Source organism: Netta rufina (assembly GCF_964035555.1).
Source record: "Netta rufina genome assembly, chromosome: 7".
Lineage (NCBI taxonomy): Eukaryota > Metazoa > Chordata > Aves > Anseriformes > Anatidae > Netta > Netta rufina.
The window spans coordinates 15,885,448-15,901,461 of NC_140130.1; the positions used below are offsets into that span (position 1 = coordinate 15,885,448).

Genomic DNA, 16,014 nt, shown 5'->3' on the forward strand with positions numbered 1-16,014 from the left:
GGGGAGCCGAGCGGGCCGAGGCCGGGCCGGGGCTCCCCGGGGCCGCCGCCGGGCGCCGCGCGGAGCAGGCAGCGCCCCGGCCGCCCGCGCCTCCGCCGGGGGGCGGCCCCGCGCCGCCGGGCCTCGCCGCCATCTTGGCCGCTGCCCCGCGAGCGGGCCGCGCCGGGCAGGACGCGGAGGTAGGTGGGGGGCGGGCGGCGGCACCGCGCTCAGGCGGCCGGGGGCAGCCCCGGGGGGCTCGAGGGGGCAGCGGGCACCGGGAGGGGCTGCGCCGGGTCGCCAGGGGAAGGCCCGGGGCCTGCGGGAGGGGATGCACGGACCCCCGGCCATAGCCCGGAGCTGCTGCCAGGGGATGGGGATGGGGATGGGGATGGGGATGGGGATGGGGATGGGGATGGGGATGGGGATGAGGTGCCCGAGCCCTGGCACCCAGCGCCCCTCAGTGCTCCAGGGTCACTGCTGCCAGCCTGGACCTATCAGCCTGAGCGCACAGCGCTTGCCTCATTAATCAGCAAGGGTCCTCCTGAGCGTTAGCCTCTGTAATGTGCCCTGGGCGTTAATCCGCTATCACCCATCGCTGTGCAGTGCACCCTTCCTGCCCTGCTCAGTGCGCAGCTGGGGCAGGCTGCAGCTCCTCGCCCCCTGTGCCAGGGGTGACCTGCCCTGAGGTACAGTGCATTCACCGCTCCCTCAGCACACCGAGGTGTTGGTGTGGCTGAAGGAACAACTTTGTTAAATGTCGCTGTGGTATAAACGACCAGGCAAAAAAAAGATAGTCATGCCTGAATAATGAAAATTTGTGTTCATAGAAGGCAGACTGCGGTATGGGAATGGAAAAGCTGTTTTCCAGGAAAAGCACAAGCTAATTGAATTGTTCATGCAAGAGGTAAAATGATAGAAGCACTCTTGTACAAAAGGACTGTGCCAACCGTGAGGCTGATTCAGCCAGCAGTTAAAAGCCTTGCTGGTACATCACTGTAAACATCTGGGATTTAGTCTGTGGTATCATGGGTGTTGGGTAACTCAAAAACCACAAGCACACCCAGATTTGGGAGAAAATGAGTCAAGAAGATTCTTTCCTGTCTGCATGCACATACCTGAACATTCCTCACCGATGGCAAATTAATCAGTAAGACCCCTCCACATCCTCTCGTACTCAGCTTTGCTTTCCTTGTCCAGAAGTGAAGTTTCCAGTTGTGACAAGTAGCTATGTACCAGTTAAGTCCCAGCCACACCTTCAAGCAGTGCTCTCCTTATGAGCAATTTTGCATTAAGCAATATTAGAGAAATTCTGTCATGAGAATTTTTGAAAGAGAAATTGGAGTTCATGAGGTAGAGAGGCCTGAACAGCAGGTGACAAATGGCAGCTGTACATCACAGCTGTAATAATGGGAAGAAACCAAATTAAACCTTTTCACAATGTATTTTCTTCCTCCTGCTTTATTTTCAGCCAACCTACTTCCTGTACCGCTTTACTGTATATTAAACTTAGTTAATACACAAACAACACGCAATATTGTTTTTATGCTTGTTCAGCGTACGTGCATAAGGGGCTGCTCTTTAGCAGGAACTTTTTGGAAGGTTCTGTAACACTCAAAATTCTGGAGCCTGATTTTGATCAGATATGATGGTAGAATTAAAGAGTACAGCTCTGTTCTCTACTTGTGGAAGAGAAGGTAAATAAAAATGGGTATGTGCCTTCCTTTACCATTTGGACTTTGGACTAGTTGTGTCAGAGTGCACGTCTGTTAGGGAGAGCTATCGTTTCCAGCAGAGCTGCAGTGGTGCTTCTTGGCTCAGGTCTAGGATTTCAGTAGTGCGTGGCTCTGTGGCCCTGCACTGTCCTTTCATGAACCTTGAGTGCCTCTTAAAATAGAGCCCATGAAAAGAGTGGCATAAAGCTGGTGGCACCCTCGCTGCAGCCTGTCAGAGGTACCGGAGCAGTGAACTGGAAGACCAACTCAACGCATTTTCCCAAGTAACTACTGAGATGGGGCTTTGTGTCCTGTGGTCGAATCCTGCTGCCTTGGACATTCAAAGTTTCTGGTGGTTCTGGGAGCCTGACAGTCCTATCGGTCTGTTTCTGAAACTCCTGGTGATGAGATATTGGCCGTACTGTTTCAATTTGGTCCTCTCTTTGTCTTTATTCAGTAATGCTTTCAGAGAGTAGATTTCTTAAATGGTCCATTAGCAGTCCTAGATTCCCCGATTTGGACATAAATTGTTTTAGAAATGCTCCATCTTCATGTAAAAATGTCGCTTCAGCAATTAAGTTTTAATATTATTTTTTTTCTGGTAGACTTTATTGGGTTTTTAGCTTTTACAGTGAAACCTTCTGTTCCTGCAGATCTCAAATGGAACCACAATTATTCAGTATCTAATACTGCTTGATTATTCTGAATCTAATATTGTTGTGTTGGCAAGAGATGGAACAAGCTTGCCAGCATTTAGAAGATTTATACTGCATTGTACAGAGGCACCATGCAAATATATTATTGGAAAGTTGATCAGTCAGATGAAATGCTGCACAAATTGTTATGCAGGATGTGATTTTTTTTTTGGTATAAATACGGAGGAAGTTGGAGAGGCTGTTCTGGACACTAAATACTGATTTAAGACAACATCAGAATATTCTCCGAGGACTGCTTCCTTTCACAATCAGTTCCAGAAAGTCAGTAACAAAATTTTAAGCAAGAGGGAAGGTAAATAAATGTACATTGAGTATCTGGGAAGCAAAGTGTTTTGGCTTTAATAGGGATGAGTTTGCTTATGAGTTGTACATCTAAGTCACCAGCACTTGATGCTGTTAGGTGGCCGCTGAATTGGTTCTGGGAGTTTTGCTCGAGTAACAAAGAAAAACACTGGGCACTTCTTTAGAAGGGGTGAAAATATATTTTCACCCTAATGTGTGGGTGCCTTAAGCTGTGGGCACCTTATAAATGAAGAGATCAATGACAACTTCAGTAGCAGCAGTAAGATATGCTAACAGCAATAGGAGCCCTCCAAAAAATAGAAACAAAAAACCTTGAAATTACAGACTGTTCTCATTTTAGTAAGATCTGAGGCTCACAACTACTGCTGTTTTATCCAGCTAATTGTAAGTTCAGAGCTGTCACGTTGGCTGCCTTGTAAATGTCATTGAAGTGTTTGATAGGACTTCTCCTTGGTAGTTTTCTATTTTAAGAGTCAGTGAATGGGGCTGGGGGGGAGGGAAGCAAAAGTGGTTTGGTTTTGCCACATCTGTGGCACATTTGTGACATATCTTGAATTTATTGCAAAAAGCTAGCTTAAACTACCGACCAGCTGCTTGTGACAAAAATACTAACTGAAGTAGAAATAGAACCATCTATTTGAGCTTATTTGTTTCTCCAGATTACTCTGAGCATTTGATTACTTTCCATTCTCTTAAGGGCTAGAAGTTCATTTCCACAGATACATAGCAGAGGCTCAGGCAGTCTGCTCCCACTAATCCTTGTGCCCTTTGGGGCAGCTCCGCCAGATGCAGGGGACGTGGGAGCTCCGGAATATTTTCCAGTGATGGTTCCACATCGAGCCCTGTTCAGTAACACTCTGAAGGGCATTGCAGAGGTCAGTGACAAATTCCTCGGGTCCTGTTTTTCGGAGTTCTGGCTGTAATTCAGCTCAGTGTCAGGGAAAAGCAGCTGGCAACAGAATTTCTGCCATTAGTTAAATTTTAGAGTACTTGGTTGTAGCTAAGGACAAGCCCATACAGGCAGTGTTTTTCCCATGATCACAGCCCTTCCAGCTTTCCAGTGAGCTCTGCTTTTGTCTCGTAAGCCTGCTGTGATTTTGGTCCAGATGTTTCTGCCAAGAGATGGGGGGGAAAAAAAGTGAAATTGCAAAATCCAGATTTAGTCAAAAGAAAAGGCACAGAGTTGGAAATAGCATATTTGAAGACATCTGAGTTAAAATATTTGCGTTTTCTTTGAGGGCTTCACGTTTTGAAGAGTGAAAATGACCCCGTAGAGCCGTGAGGAATTTCTTAGGTCAGCACCTTAATGAGGGTGGGAGCGAGGTCTGCAAGAAGCAACCACGCAGCCTGTGCTGGGCTCCTCGTTGCTGCAGTGACGGGAAGATCTGCAGCCAGCAGGAGTATTGAAGGATATCTGCCTATTAAACATTACCTTAAATGGCTTCCTCTGGACTAAAGATGCAAATAATAAACCACAAAGTCCTTCAGTCTGCTTCCTAGGTAGGCCTCGAAGCAGCGAGATGGGAGACACGTCCTTTTGAAGGACATCCTTTATTTTACACAGGGTGTTTGCGTGCTGCCCTCTCAAAGTGGTGTGTGTGTCCGCTGCTGCAGAGGCACTCCCTGGTTCTTGAATTCTGGCGGTGTGCCTTTGCTGCTGTATTTTAAACCGATGGACTTTGATTCAAGACCTTTACCCTCAAAGCGTCCCAGCTCCTAAGCTTTGCTCTTTGCCCACTGGTATTTACTTGACCTAATGGTGTGAGGAATCTCACTGTTACTGGAGTGATTTCTAATGTTTAGCTTTTCTAATCCTTTTGTCTTTGCAAATCTCAAGTTCTGACGGGGTAGAAGGACAAGGTTAGATAATGAGAAAAACTCAGGGATGTCTCCACGTCTTATATGAAGCCTGGCAGCCAAAAAATAGAGTAGCAGGGAAATCCTCGGTATTGGAAGCACCGTAAGTAAATTTTGTTAAATCTTACCGTATAAAAGATATGTTTGTAGTAGTACCAATTGCAAGGTAGACAACATCACATCCATCTGTATCTGGCTGGTGCCAGTTTGACAGTGTGGGGATGGTGAAATGGGTTTGCGTTGCGTTGCTCTACGAGCTGCCTTACTGTGGTCAGCACGGGCAGAGAGCTGACCCGCTGACCGATGGAGCAGGCTGTGCCCGTGGGTAGCGGGGTGCTGAACGTCTATACAAGCTGCAAGGCCAGAGCTACAATTTTCCAGAGCACTTCTAATTAAGTTTCTCATTAACATACTGCTAAAGGCTGTGAAGGAGGAAGGAGCACGTGAGGGGTTGTGAAGGGAACGCTTGCTCTAAAAGCAAAATCAGTATGTATCATGGGACATCCTCTGACACGTACCAGGGGACGGGGAAGGCAGCGAGGTGGGAATTTACTCCTGGTTTCCACAGTCACTGTAAGGCCATAATCTGCTGGGCACGGCCCCAGGGTCAGTTTGCTTTTCCACCTCGCCCCAAGGCCGCACAAAGTCACGAACGCAGCTGGCGTCTGGGCATCTGGGGCCGATGAGTAAATAGGGGCAGGGGTCCAACGCCACTGCCCCTCTGGCCGTGCAGGCCCTCCCTCCACGGCACATAGGTCACAGCCTGATACCGTGCGTGGGATTCATGGCAGGGAAGAGGTCCTGCCAGCAGACACTGCTCCAGCTGGGAGCCGGCTGCAGGCAGAGCGCGGCAGCGTGGCTGCACCTAGGTCACAATGCTGTTGGCGTGCTGCACGCTGTGCTCGTTAAAAATGCAGCGTAACGAAGCAGTGGCTCCTGACCTAGAACCGGTGTGAACATTTACAGCAGGACAGCTGCGAGGGCTTGAAGGCACTGCGGGATCCTTCGTGGGGGCAGTGTCAGCCACGCTGCGGGTCAGCCCTGGGATGAACGCCCCCACCCAGCTTGGGGCGCACGCACTGGGAATGGGGTTTTACGGCCGGTAACAGATACACTATTGTATCCATATTAAAATGTACAGAGAACTATTCTGAGCTTTACAGCTGATCACCTTCATATGTTTGGCTGCCTTGGCGCGGAACAATACTGACATTCAGCGGTTGATTATGCTCAGCGCCGCTGTGCGGCTATCCGGGAGATTTTGGAGGTTTTAATGTCCAGCGCTGGCTAAATTCAGAACATGTTTAGTTAAACTGGATTACAGCATTGTGTCAGGGCTCCTTTGTGAGAACGCTGTGCTCATAGTATAAAAATTGCCTGTTTGGTTTTTAGCAAACTAAATTAGAGATTAAATTGGTTCAGAAAACGTATAGCAGAAATATGCAATGGTGTCACTTTGTAGCTTTGTTTTCTTTCTCACTTTTAAAAAAATCCGCAATCACCAATTCCAAAGTAACTTCCCCTTATGTGCTGCGTTGGCTTAATTGGGTTTTCCAGTCCACAGATTGGCCGTGGGTCCCTTTGTGCTTACCACTAAGGACAGTGTGCTTTTGACAGGAGTTGCCTGGGATGCGGTGCGGTCCCAGCGGGCCCACTGGTGCCTTGCTGTCATCTGCCCCCTCCTCTGCACCAGATGTAGCGCGCTCTGGCAATGCAGCAACTTGCCTCAGGAAGCTGATTTGATCAGAATTGCCTTTTTCCGTGTCAATTTATGACCAGACCAGTTCCCTAATATAGGTAATTGCAGAGCTGCAGGACTGGTAATATTGATACTTGGAAGGCAACAGGGCTGAACAGAGGCAGCTTCTTCAACTGCAGAACGAGTTTATGCAGGATGCAAGTACCACTTCAGCTTGAGGAGCCTGTGCTTGGGTTAAATTTTGATGGCTTTGTTTTCTAAGCCTGAATTTAAACTTAATTTTTTCAGTGTGGTTATGCTGCAGGTCAGCCAAGGCTTTATAGCTTTATAGCTTCCATAGCTTTAAATATAGCTTTATAGCTTCCATAAGCTGAACCCTCACAGCATTTGTCTCTGGTACAGATGTGGAGAAAATAGTTGATTCACTTTGGTTTGAATCAATAACTTTGTTCACTTACTGTCGCATTGCAAGTTGAGAAGTAGACTGGGAATTATTTTTTTAAAAAGGCAGATAAGCTGCTTTTCCCAAGAATAAAATGAAGGATCAGTAGCTGGGGTATATTATTTGTAAATCTTGAAAGATACAAGAAAAAAAACAGTCACATTCCATAACTGCAGCTAATGTCCCCCTTGTTTCATGAGTGAGTTAGTTTTTCATTGTATTTTAGAGGCTATATTTTCATTTGAAACAATTTTGTTAGGTAAAACAGGTAAATTTATGTTTTTGTGTACTTTTAATGAATTTCAGTCCTTTATCCAATTGCAGCTTAGTGTAGATCATAAGCAAAAGACTAATTAGCTAGCAAATAAAAAACACTTTTCTTGTTCACTAGCTAAAGCTGACAAGCTAATGAGATTTCTCTTCGAGATACCACAGTGCTCAGTTACACATGCAGATGTTATGCAAACTCCTCTGCCACGAGGAAAAAAAAAGGAAACTTAAATCATGAAGTTATCCTTGCATGTTGCCATGCATGTTTGAGTGAGTGCCGACTCAGGACAGTCAGCTGTGCTTTAAGAAATAAATTACAAATGCCTGGTATGGATGCAAGTAGAAGTCAAGGGTGCTGGCTTCTTGCTTACATTGTGATACATGGTAACAGCTTAATCCATTGTGGATTATTTTGTGGCAGAGCATTCCTTAAATAAAGAAAATGGATTTTTTTTTAAAGAGAGCAGTATCCTAAATTCACACTGCATATTAGTAAACAATAGCCATAATAAGAAAGGGAATGTGGGAGAAGAAGTAATGTTAATCCTCAATTCCTTTTGTTTATTTTAACTTCTTTGAATTTGTTTCCAACAGAAAATGATCCACAGCCTGTTTCTTATAAACTGTTCTGGTGATATATTCCTGGAGAAGCACTGGAAGAGTGTTGTGAGCCAGTCTGTGTGTGATTATTTCTTTGAAGCTCAGGAGAAAGCAATCGATGTTGAGAATGTGCCTCCTGTCATCTCAACGCCACATCACTACCTCATCAGCATCTATCGGGATAAAATCTTCTTTGTGTCTGTCATACAGACAGAAGTGCCGCCGCTCTTTGTAATCGAATTTCTGCACCGAGTAGCAGATACTTTCCAGGTCTGTCACCGTTATGTAGTATTAAAATTGAAATAATTCCAAAGGAATTTTTGTATAGATGTCTTTTAAAGAAAGGTAATAAACTGTCTTGCCCGTGACTTTCCCCTTTGCAGTTGTTAAGTCAATTGCCGGTTTATAGAGGAAAAGAGAATTGTTTTGTGTATTCATTTGACTTCTAGAGACCAGCACACAAGCACTAAAACCCAAATGCCAGTTTGTAAAAGCTGCCTTTTGTCTGTGAGCTTTCATACTGTTCGTGTTATATAGATAAACTAGGAGGAACATGTCGTCAGGAAGGAAGGAAGAGATGTGAAATGAGAGTGAGTTTTCAACTTCTTTGACAGACATGGTAAATAAAGGAACCTCTCTGAAAACTGGTCATTGCCAAAAGGTAGTTTCCATATTTTACAGCAGTTTTCTAACTTAAGACATGTTAATGTTCAGAAATGGGAGAACCCTTGGGACATACGTACATAGTAAACCAGATTACATTAATTTCACTGTTCACACTGCCTTTAATTCTAATTAGATGATAAATGTGACCTGAACATATGATGCAGTCACAGTATAGAAGTAGCTTTTCAGCTTAGGCACTAAAGTTCTTTGAGATATTGGGGGGTAAGCTGGAAAAAAAAAAAAGGCAGAAAATTTTAACGGGAATAAAAATCCTTCTCTTTATAATCTCTGATTTGTTTAGGATTACTTTGGCGAATGTTCTGAGACTGCAATTAAGGACAATGTAGTTATTGTGTATGAGCTTCTGGAAGAAATGTTAGACAATGGCTTTCCACTGGCAACAGAATCCAACATACTGAAGGAACTGATTAAGCCTCCCACAATTCTGCGCTCCGTCGTCAACTCCATCACAGGTATGAAAATAAACTTTCAGAGGTGATGGTCAGCTTAAAAGCAAAGCCCCATCACGCTTCATAGCTAAAAGGTAATATCGTATTGGCGTGAGTGTGTAAGGTGAGGTCACTGTCGACCGGCTGGTTGAGAAAAAGCAACTTCTTCCTTATTTGCAGTTTATGCATGGACCCTTCGATGTCCCCATGAACTGCTGGTCCAGCCTCAGCTGCTGAAGTCCCTCAGGAATAGCAGTTCCCAGCTCAGACAGCACATACTGGAGACAGGTGCTCAGGGAGTGGTACAGAGCTAGCCCAAGCCTTGAATAACTGAGGGGCACTGGAGAAGGTTATATGTACTATAAGAAATGATTGTATAAAGGTATATAACAGCTATCTAATAAATCTTTGCTGGCTGGGAACAGACAGCCTGTCCTCGGCCCCCCGCCACCCTCAGCATCCATCACGCTCGGTGCAGTTTCGAGCTGCTGTAAACGCACACGTCTTGCACTGACAGAGCCACGTGTCTGTCAGCTGAGCTGGTGGAATCTGCTGGTCTGGCAGGCAGGAGCAAGGGCGGTAAGCCATGAGGTGTCACATGGGGCCGAGGATACGTGAGATGTTTGCCCGTACATTGTGCTGCAGACGGGCAGTGGGTGGGCTGCAGGGCCACGCAGGGGCAGCGCTCAGAGGAGTTGGTCTTTGGGGTAGGGGTAGCACACGAAGTTTAATTTTTTGTTACGGTCTCATTGGTGTTAAATTGTGTGGCATTTTTTGTGTGTTTGTGTTTTTTTTTTTCCCTGAAAAATGATATTAGCAGTTATTTCACAACCATGTAGCTCACGAAGCCCTCTTCTCACACTGGGTGGTGGTAAGAGCTGCAAGCCAAGGGTGACGGCAAGGCAGGCAGGGGCAGTGGCCTCCCTGACAAGGAGCCAAGAAGTTGAGCCAATGAGTCAGGGCCAGATCAGAGCTGGAGATGATAACAGGGCCAGCTACAGATCAGCGATCACTGGGTAAATCCATCATGATCAGGCAAGTCAAGCTAGAAAGTTCAGTCTGTGGGCCAGGGACTGGATCAGCTAGGCACAGATGTGGCTGTCACATCCCTGCTGGGTAGCTCAGGTGGGCACCAAGAGTGACAGCCTTGGATTTAACAGTAGTTCCAAAGTGAAGGGGGTGGAAACTCTCCCTAAGGCTTCTTCCAGGTCTTTCTCCATAACAGCTCTTATCAGCAAATTGGCTATGAAGGCAGCCAGATAGAACACCAAGAAGATGGGAAAAGGGTACTCGGAGCCTTTGCAGGGAGCTATGATGTGTTCAGCTGTAGTGATGAAATCCTCTGGAGGATCTAGCTCCTACTCAACCCTGCCACTGACCTGAGCTTTGTATTTTGCTGAGCACAGTATTAAATTAAAAGCTCTAAGTCTGTATGCATCCATAAAGTTTGTTCATGGCACCTAACAAATGAAATTTTAGTGGTTTGGGTTTTAGTTTGCAAAACCTGGGGGCCAGATCTTACTTTGATTCTTAATTGTGGTCATTGCAACATTACACTTGTAATTATTACTGATTTTGAGTTCTTTTCCATTTTTAAGGCAGTAGTAATGTGGGTGACACACTTCCCACTGGACAGCTGTCCAACATTCCTTGGCGCAGAGCAGGGGTAAAATACACAAACAACGAAGCCTACTTTGATGTTATTGAGGAAATTGATGCGATTATAGACAAATCAGGTAAGATGCCTTGCAAACTCATTTTTGGTTGTTGACTGTGTCTGCATCTAACCATTAGTGTTTAGAGAGACAACAGTCTACTTTTTTTTTTGCACTTGTTTCCTATGCATGAATCTATGTCTTAAATAGAAATATATGACCAATTCAAAATGACATGCCGAAATGTATTCCTTTAGTTTACCTCAGAAGAGCAATATGCTCAAAAAACATACTGTAGAGCTAAAATAAATATTCTGTACTTCAGTATTTTCTGATTGCACGTTGTTTGTCTCCTGAGATACAAATGGAAAAAAATACTTCATTTGTAATGTGATGGCAAAACTATCTTCCCATAGTTCTTGCCAATAATCTATCTCCTTGCTTATGGGCCATCACGTGAATGAGACAAAAGAAGTCATCAGCCTTCCTCCAATAGCAAGACAAAACTTGTTCCAGGATTGCTGGAAGTGTTGTTTTTCTTGTGTATAAACTAGAGTTTCTACATATCTTCTAAAAGAACCTTTGCTTATAGGACTAATTAGTGCAGAGTCCCTGCTCATTCCTTTCTATCCTTATGGAGCACTTAAGAAAATGATCCTTTTCTGGGTACAGTGCTTAGTAGTCTTGTGTTTTCCTTTGGCTATAGATTTATTTAACATCAAGGTGAATAGGTACTCTTCTTGTTAAACAGGCTGTGTTTGTGAAAGCTCAAGCTGATGATGACAGCTTGTGCTTTATGGCACAAACTTACTGTGTTTCCATATTGACTGTTTTCTTGTGCTTCAACTGCCCTGCACCTCTACAACCTTCCCCCTTTTTCTGGAGACAGTAGACAGTGTAGATGAAAGGAAGATTGAGAGCTTGCATATTCTGGAATTTTTACTTGCACGTTGCTTGCAACCACTTCAGACATACCCAGTACAAGTTCTTTGTAACAGCCTGCAAAGGTATAATTAGCTGATTTGGAACAAGATGTTTGCTCTGGTTCCTGTATTTTAGCAAGCTGCCCAGGCCACAGGTAACTGGAATGACCTTTCCTATCTCTGCTTGGCACGTTCCCGAGTGTTGTGTAAATGTCATCTGTGCCCTCTAGCTGCACTGCAGGTTTGGTAGGCCCTTGATAATGTATTAAGTGAGGTGTCTTTTTTTTTTTTTTCCTCTTCCACAGGTTCCACAGTCTTTGCAGAAATCCAAGGTGTTATTGATTCGTGTATTAAGCTCTCAGGAATGCCGGATCTTTCTCTTTCTTTCATGGTAAGTTTAGCAGTGTGTTTGTCCATTTTAATTGCTTAAGATGCATTTTTCTTAATGAACAGAGCTAAACAAATGTGAAAGCACAGCTACTACTTGATATGTTAAACAAGAAAAATAATACATCAAGTTTTAAATTGTATTGCAAAAGTTGCTGCACTGTTCAGTAGCTGGGATGGGTTTTGTCTGTACACAAAAATACGCTTGTGGGAGCTACTGTGTTGTATCAGACCAGAAATGCGTTGAGCTCAGTAATGCATCTCAGAAAATGGCGAGAAAAGATACTTAAGAGTACAAAAAGCAGGAATTGTGTAGTAGTTCAGTAGTTAGTTCAAACTGCTGATGTTTTATGAGATTCTACTTACCACTTTACCGCTATTTACAGAATCCAAGACTGCTGGATGATGTCAGCTTCCATCCATGTATTCGATTCAAACGCTGGGAGTCTGAAAGAGTCCTTTCGTTTATTCCTCCTGATGGGAATTTCAGACTGATCTCATACCGTGTCAGTTCACAGAAGTACGTTCTGGTTTAGACATGCTGGTTCTTTACATACTTTGATGGAAAGCATTAGATAACTGTAACTGCAGATTTTTCCTTTTTAAGAGGGGAATTTGCATTATTGTCAAAAAACGTGTTTTCAGATTTTGTCTGATCTGGTGCTGTGTCCCCACTAAAGAAAACAGCGTTTCAGCAAGCTGCTGATAGCGAGCAATCATTTTTCAGTGGGATAAACCATGTGTGGTAATAATGCAGGGCTATTGATTTCTGGTAATCAAGGTTGCTGCTAGACGCTTTGTGGCTAAGTTTCTGTGTAGACAGGATTCATATCTTCATAAAAAGAATAAAGCAAAAAAGTCAAAATTGTCTTAATAATATTGTCTTCTCTTCTCAGCTTGGTGGCAATTCCTGTATATGTGAAGCATATGATCAGCTTTAAGGAGAACAGTTCTTCAGGAAGATTTGATGTTACCATTGGACCAAAACAGAATATGGGAAAAACAGTAGAAGGTGTTGTCATGACAGTTCACATGCCAAAAGCAGTACTTAACATGAACCTCACCGCTACGCAGGGCAGCTATACGTTTGATCCAGTTACTAAGGTAAGGCTTAATTTTGAATTTATTTACCTCAGGGGACATTAGAGCAAGTCCTACATATTGCAAAGTAGTAGAGCACTGTTCCACACATCGCAAGAATCTTTCCCTTCAGCGCATTTATGAATTAAAATATTCTCTTTAAGATTTACTTTTCCAGTCTTAGAGATGCACCAAGTGTGATTTCTGGTTATTTCTGGTATTCCTGCCCCTGCACCTTCACTCCTGCAAATATTCTTCTTCAGTGTATGCAGCGGTGTTCTGCTGGTGCTTTCAGCTGTAGTGTATTCTCCAAGCTATGTTATTAAAAACATACTTAGCTGGACAAAATGCAGTAGAGCTGAAAACAAAGAGCCAGAAAAACAGGTGGCAGGAAATCAGGAAAACCGCTTCCACAGAACTGCCTGAAGACACACAGGAAGGGAAACAGAGCAGGGGAGTCCTGCTTTCTTGCTTCTCAGTTGAGGTTTGTGACCTGAATTTCCCAAAGCTTCCAAAGCTTTTTAGTCCCCAGGAAATATTGCACTGATATGTATTGAGCGAAGCCTTTCTACTGGGTCTCACAGCCTGCTCTGAGCTTTCTGCTGCCCTTGAAATATCTCAGGCCGCATTTGATTTGAATTCTGTGCAAAAGCTCTCCAAGTAACATTTGATTTTAAAAAGAACAGACCCTGATCTTTTAAGAATGAAAACACCAACATAATTCTTAGGGCTACCAGGCTGATTGCTGTACCCAGCCTGCAAACAAAAAGCTTCATCTGGACTTGGCTTTATAGGTGGTATCCATAAAGGCTACTGCTACCGCTTTCTCTTTCCTGACAAGGTGTTAACGTGGGACGTTGGCAAAATTACCCCTCAAAAGCTACCGAATCTGAAGGGCATAGTGAACCTGCAGTCTGGAGCCCCCAAGCCAGAAGAAAATCCAAGTTTAAATATCCAGTTTAAGATCCAACAGCTCGCAATTTCAGGTAAGTGGGTGTTACAGGAAATCAATACTGATGGAGAATTAGCAGTAGCAAACAGTTAATCTTTGCATTGAAGATGCAGATCTGAAGTTAGTTGGGTTCTAACCCAGCAGTTAACCTTGCTGCCAGATGCTCTTGTTGGGAATTATGAATTGCCAGTTTTGCTCAAGAAAGGCTGTGAGAAATGTACAGAGGAATGGGCTTTTCTGTGTTGACTTGTGTGTTAAACAGAAGCCAACTACTACTTTTAGTGCAGAGGTGATTTAGTATGCTGCTCTCGACTTGCTATAGCCTTGTACCACTAAAGCCCTTTATAGTGTTCAAAAAACTGTTGTTTTAAAAAAATGCCCTTTTTCTTTCTGGAGCTGGCTAGTTTTTCATCTTCAAACCAATCTGCAAGGAAAATCGTAATGAAATCTCTAGACTAATGACCAAAAGTATATTTAAATGAAACAAAGCCTCAGCCTGCAAACACTTAAACACAAGTTGTCTAGCTGTAAAATGCTTCTGTAAGTAAGCTTTGCAGGACCAAGACCCTAACAGAGCAAAGCTTCACATTTGGATGGAAGGAGGATGTATGAAACTAGTAGATGAGAATGGGCAGTAGTGCATGTAGTGTCTTTCTAGGTAGTTACCAGGTTCTTTTGTTTCCTAGACTACTTTGAGTAAACAGGGGTTAGTCCTTGTATGAGAACAGAATTCCACACCTTACTCTTAAACTTGCAATCCACTAGCTTAAATATAGCAAACCAGTGGCTGGATGCCAAAGGCAGTAGACTTGTGGGAAAGCAGCAGCCAACCTGAAACTGTTAGGTAATTAATAGCTACTGCTGTTCCTTAATTACTAACAGGAATTACTGAAATTATAATCTCTTCCATGAGAAGACTTCTAAACTTTGTCTTCTGCTTCACTGGCATTATTGGGAACACGAGGGCAGCATACATACGCATTAGAAGGTGCACTCATCTGTTCAATAGTTCATCCCTCATAAGGAGGATGTGACCTCACTGAGTAAAACAAAACAAAAAAATCCTTTCCCTCCCAGGGAAGCTATGATTAGGTGACAGGAATGGTCCCTTCTGCTGTTTTAAACTGCATGAACTTGTGAAAGGGGTAGGAACATAAACTAGCTTCCTAGCTGACCTTAACTTGCTTAAAGAAAACAGGACTGTTAAACAGAGAAAGGAGATCTCTAGTATTTCGCTTCTGACTTTATACTCTCATTTTTGTCTTTTTCAGGATTGAAAGTAAATCGCCTAGACATGTATGGAGAAAAATATAAGCCTTTTAAAGGTGTCAAATACATTACAAAAGCAGGAAAATTCCAGGTCAGGACATGAGAAGATGCTCTACTTCTAAGAGGAAATTCCCCTTAAAAAATGACTGCTTAGTGACTTATGTTGCTATTAATTAGGTGCCGATTAATTAATAGACACACTGATTAGTTTGGGAGCAAAGCATTTGTGCACAGCAGCTCTTAAAATGGAAGTGTAGCTTAGGTTTTCTTATTATGGCTTTAAAATAAGGTACCTTTTTTTCTAATACACCTTTACTTTTTTTTTTTCTTTTTTTTTTTTAAACTAAATTGTTGTGCTGGTGAATCATTTGGTATAGGTGATCCACAAAATGTTGTAAACATACACTGCCAGATACCAAAGCCCAGAGGCCAAGCACATTATGAAGGCCAGACAGGCCCTTGGAAAAGTCTTGTAGAGGCACATTTTGCTGCTGTAGCTGCCTGCAAAGAAAGCTCAGCTGTTCTTACAGCCAGCTGCAAGTTGGCATTCCACAAAGCATCATGTAATCCCTTCAGAAATAGAGCAGCCGGGCAGGGGTCCCAGAAGGGCCTGGGACATAGCAAATGTCACTCCTGGGAAAGACCTTCTAATGAAGAAAAAATATTTTCCTTGCTGTTTACAAGAAATCGCCTTTCCTGAGAAGCGTTTGCCTTAATCAGCTTTCATTTGTGCCATCTGCAGATGAGCTGATAAAAATAACATTCTGCATAATATGGGAGGTGATTGTTGCTTCAGTAATCTACTTTCTTTCCATTCAATCTCATCATTGTCATTTTTTTTAAGAATACAGTTGCAGAGAGTACGATCTATTTTTTATGTGAAGCCTTTGCTTTGGTTTAGATGTTCCACTTGTTTGAAGTGGATGCCACCAGATTTGTGCCATGTGTATATTGGAGTGTAGCTTTTTAGATAGCACAATAGAAGTGTCAAGTGTATTTAATGGTTGTGTGCTTTAATGTTATGAAATAAAGGGAACTCTACTGCAAACACA

The 16,014-nt window shown here is 43.5% G+C and overlaps 1 protein-coding gene across 1 annotated transcript; it reads left to right on the plus strand.

Moving 5' to 3' along the window:
* Positions 1-43: 43 nt before the first annotated feature.
* On the plus strand, positions 44-16,014 carry AP3M1 (adaptor related protein complex 3 subunit mu 1). The gene is made up of 9 exons (XM_084290586.1): positions 44-179; positions 7,576-7,851; positions 8,549-8,720; positions 10,295-10,432; positions 11,580-11,665; positions 12,048-12,181; positions 12,558-12,765; positions 13,583-13,727; positions 14,965-16,014. Exons 2-9 carry the CDS (start codon positions 7,579-7,581, stop codon positions 15,063-15,065), a joined length of 1,257 nt encoding a protein of 418 aa, XP_084146712.1. The 5' UTR covers positions 44-179; positions 7,576-7,578; the 3' UTR covers positions 15,066-16,014.

Coding starts and splice junctions, on each gene's coding strand:
- AP3M1 (XM_084290586.1), top strand. CDS start 7,579: ATGATCCACAGCCTGTTTCTTATAAACTGTTCTGGTGATATATTCCTG. Junction 10,433..11,579: donor TGCGATTATAGACAAATCAG/GTAAGATGCCTT, acceptor CCTCTTCCACAG/GTTCCACAGTCTTTGCAGAA. Junction 13,728..14,964: donor CCAACAGCTCGCAATTTCAG/GTAAGTGGGTGT, acceptor TGTCTTTTTCAG/GATTGAAAGTAAATCGCCTA.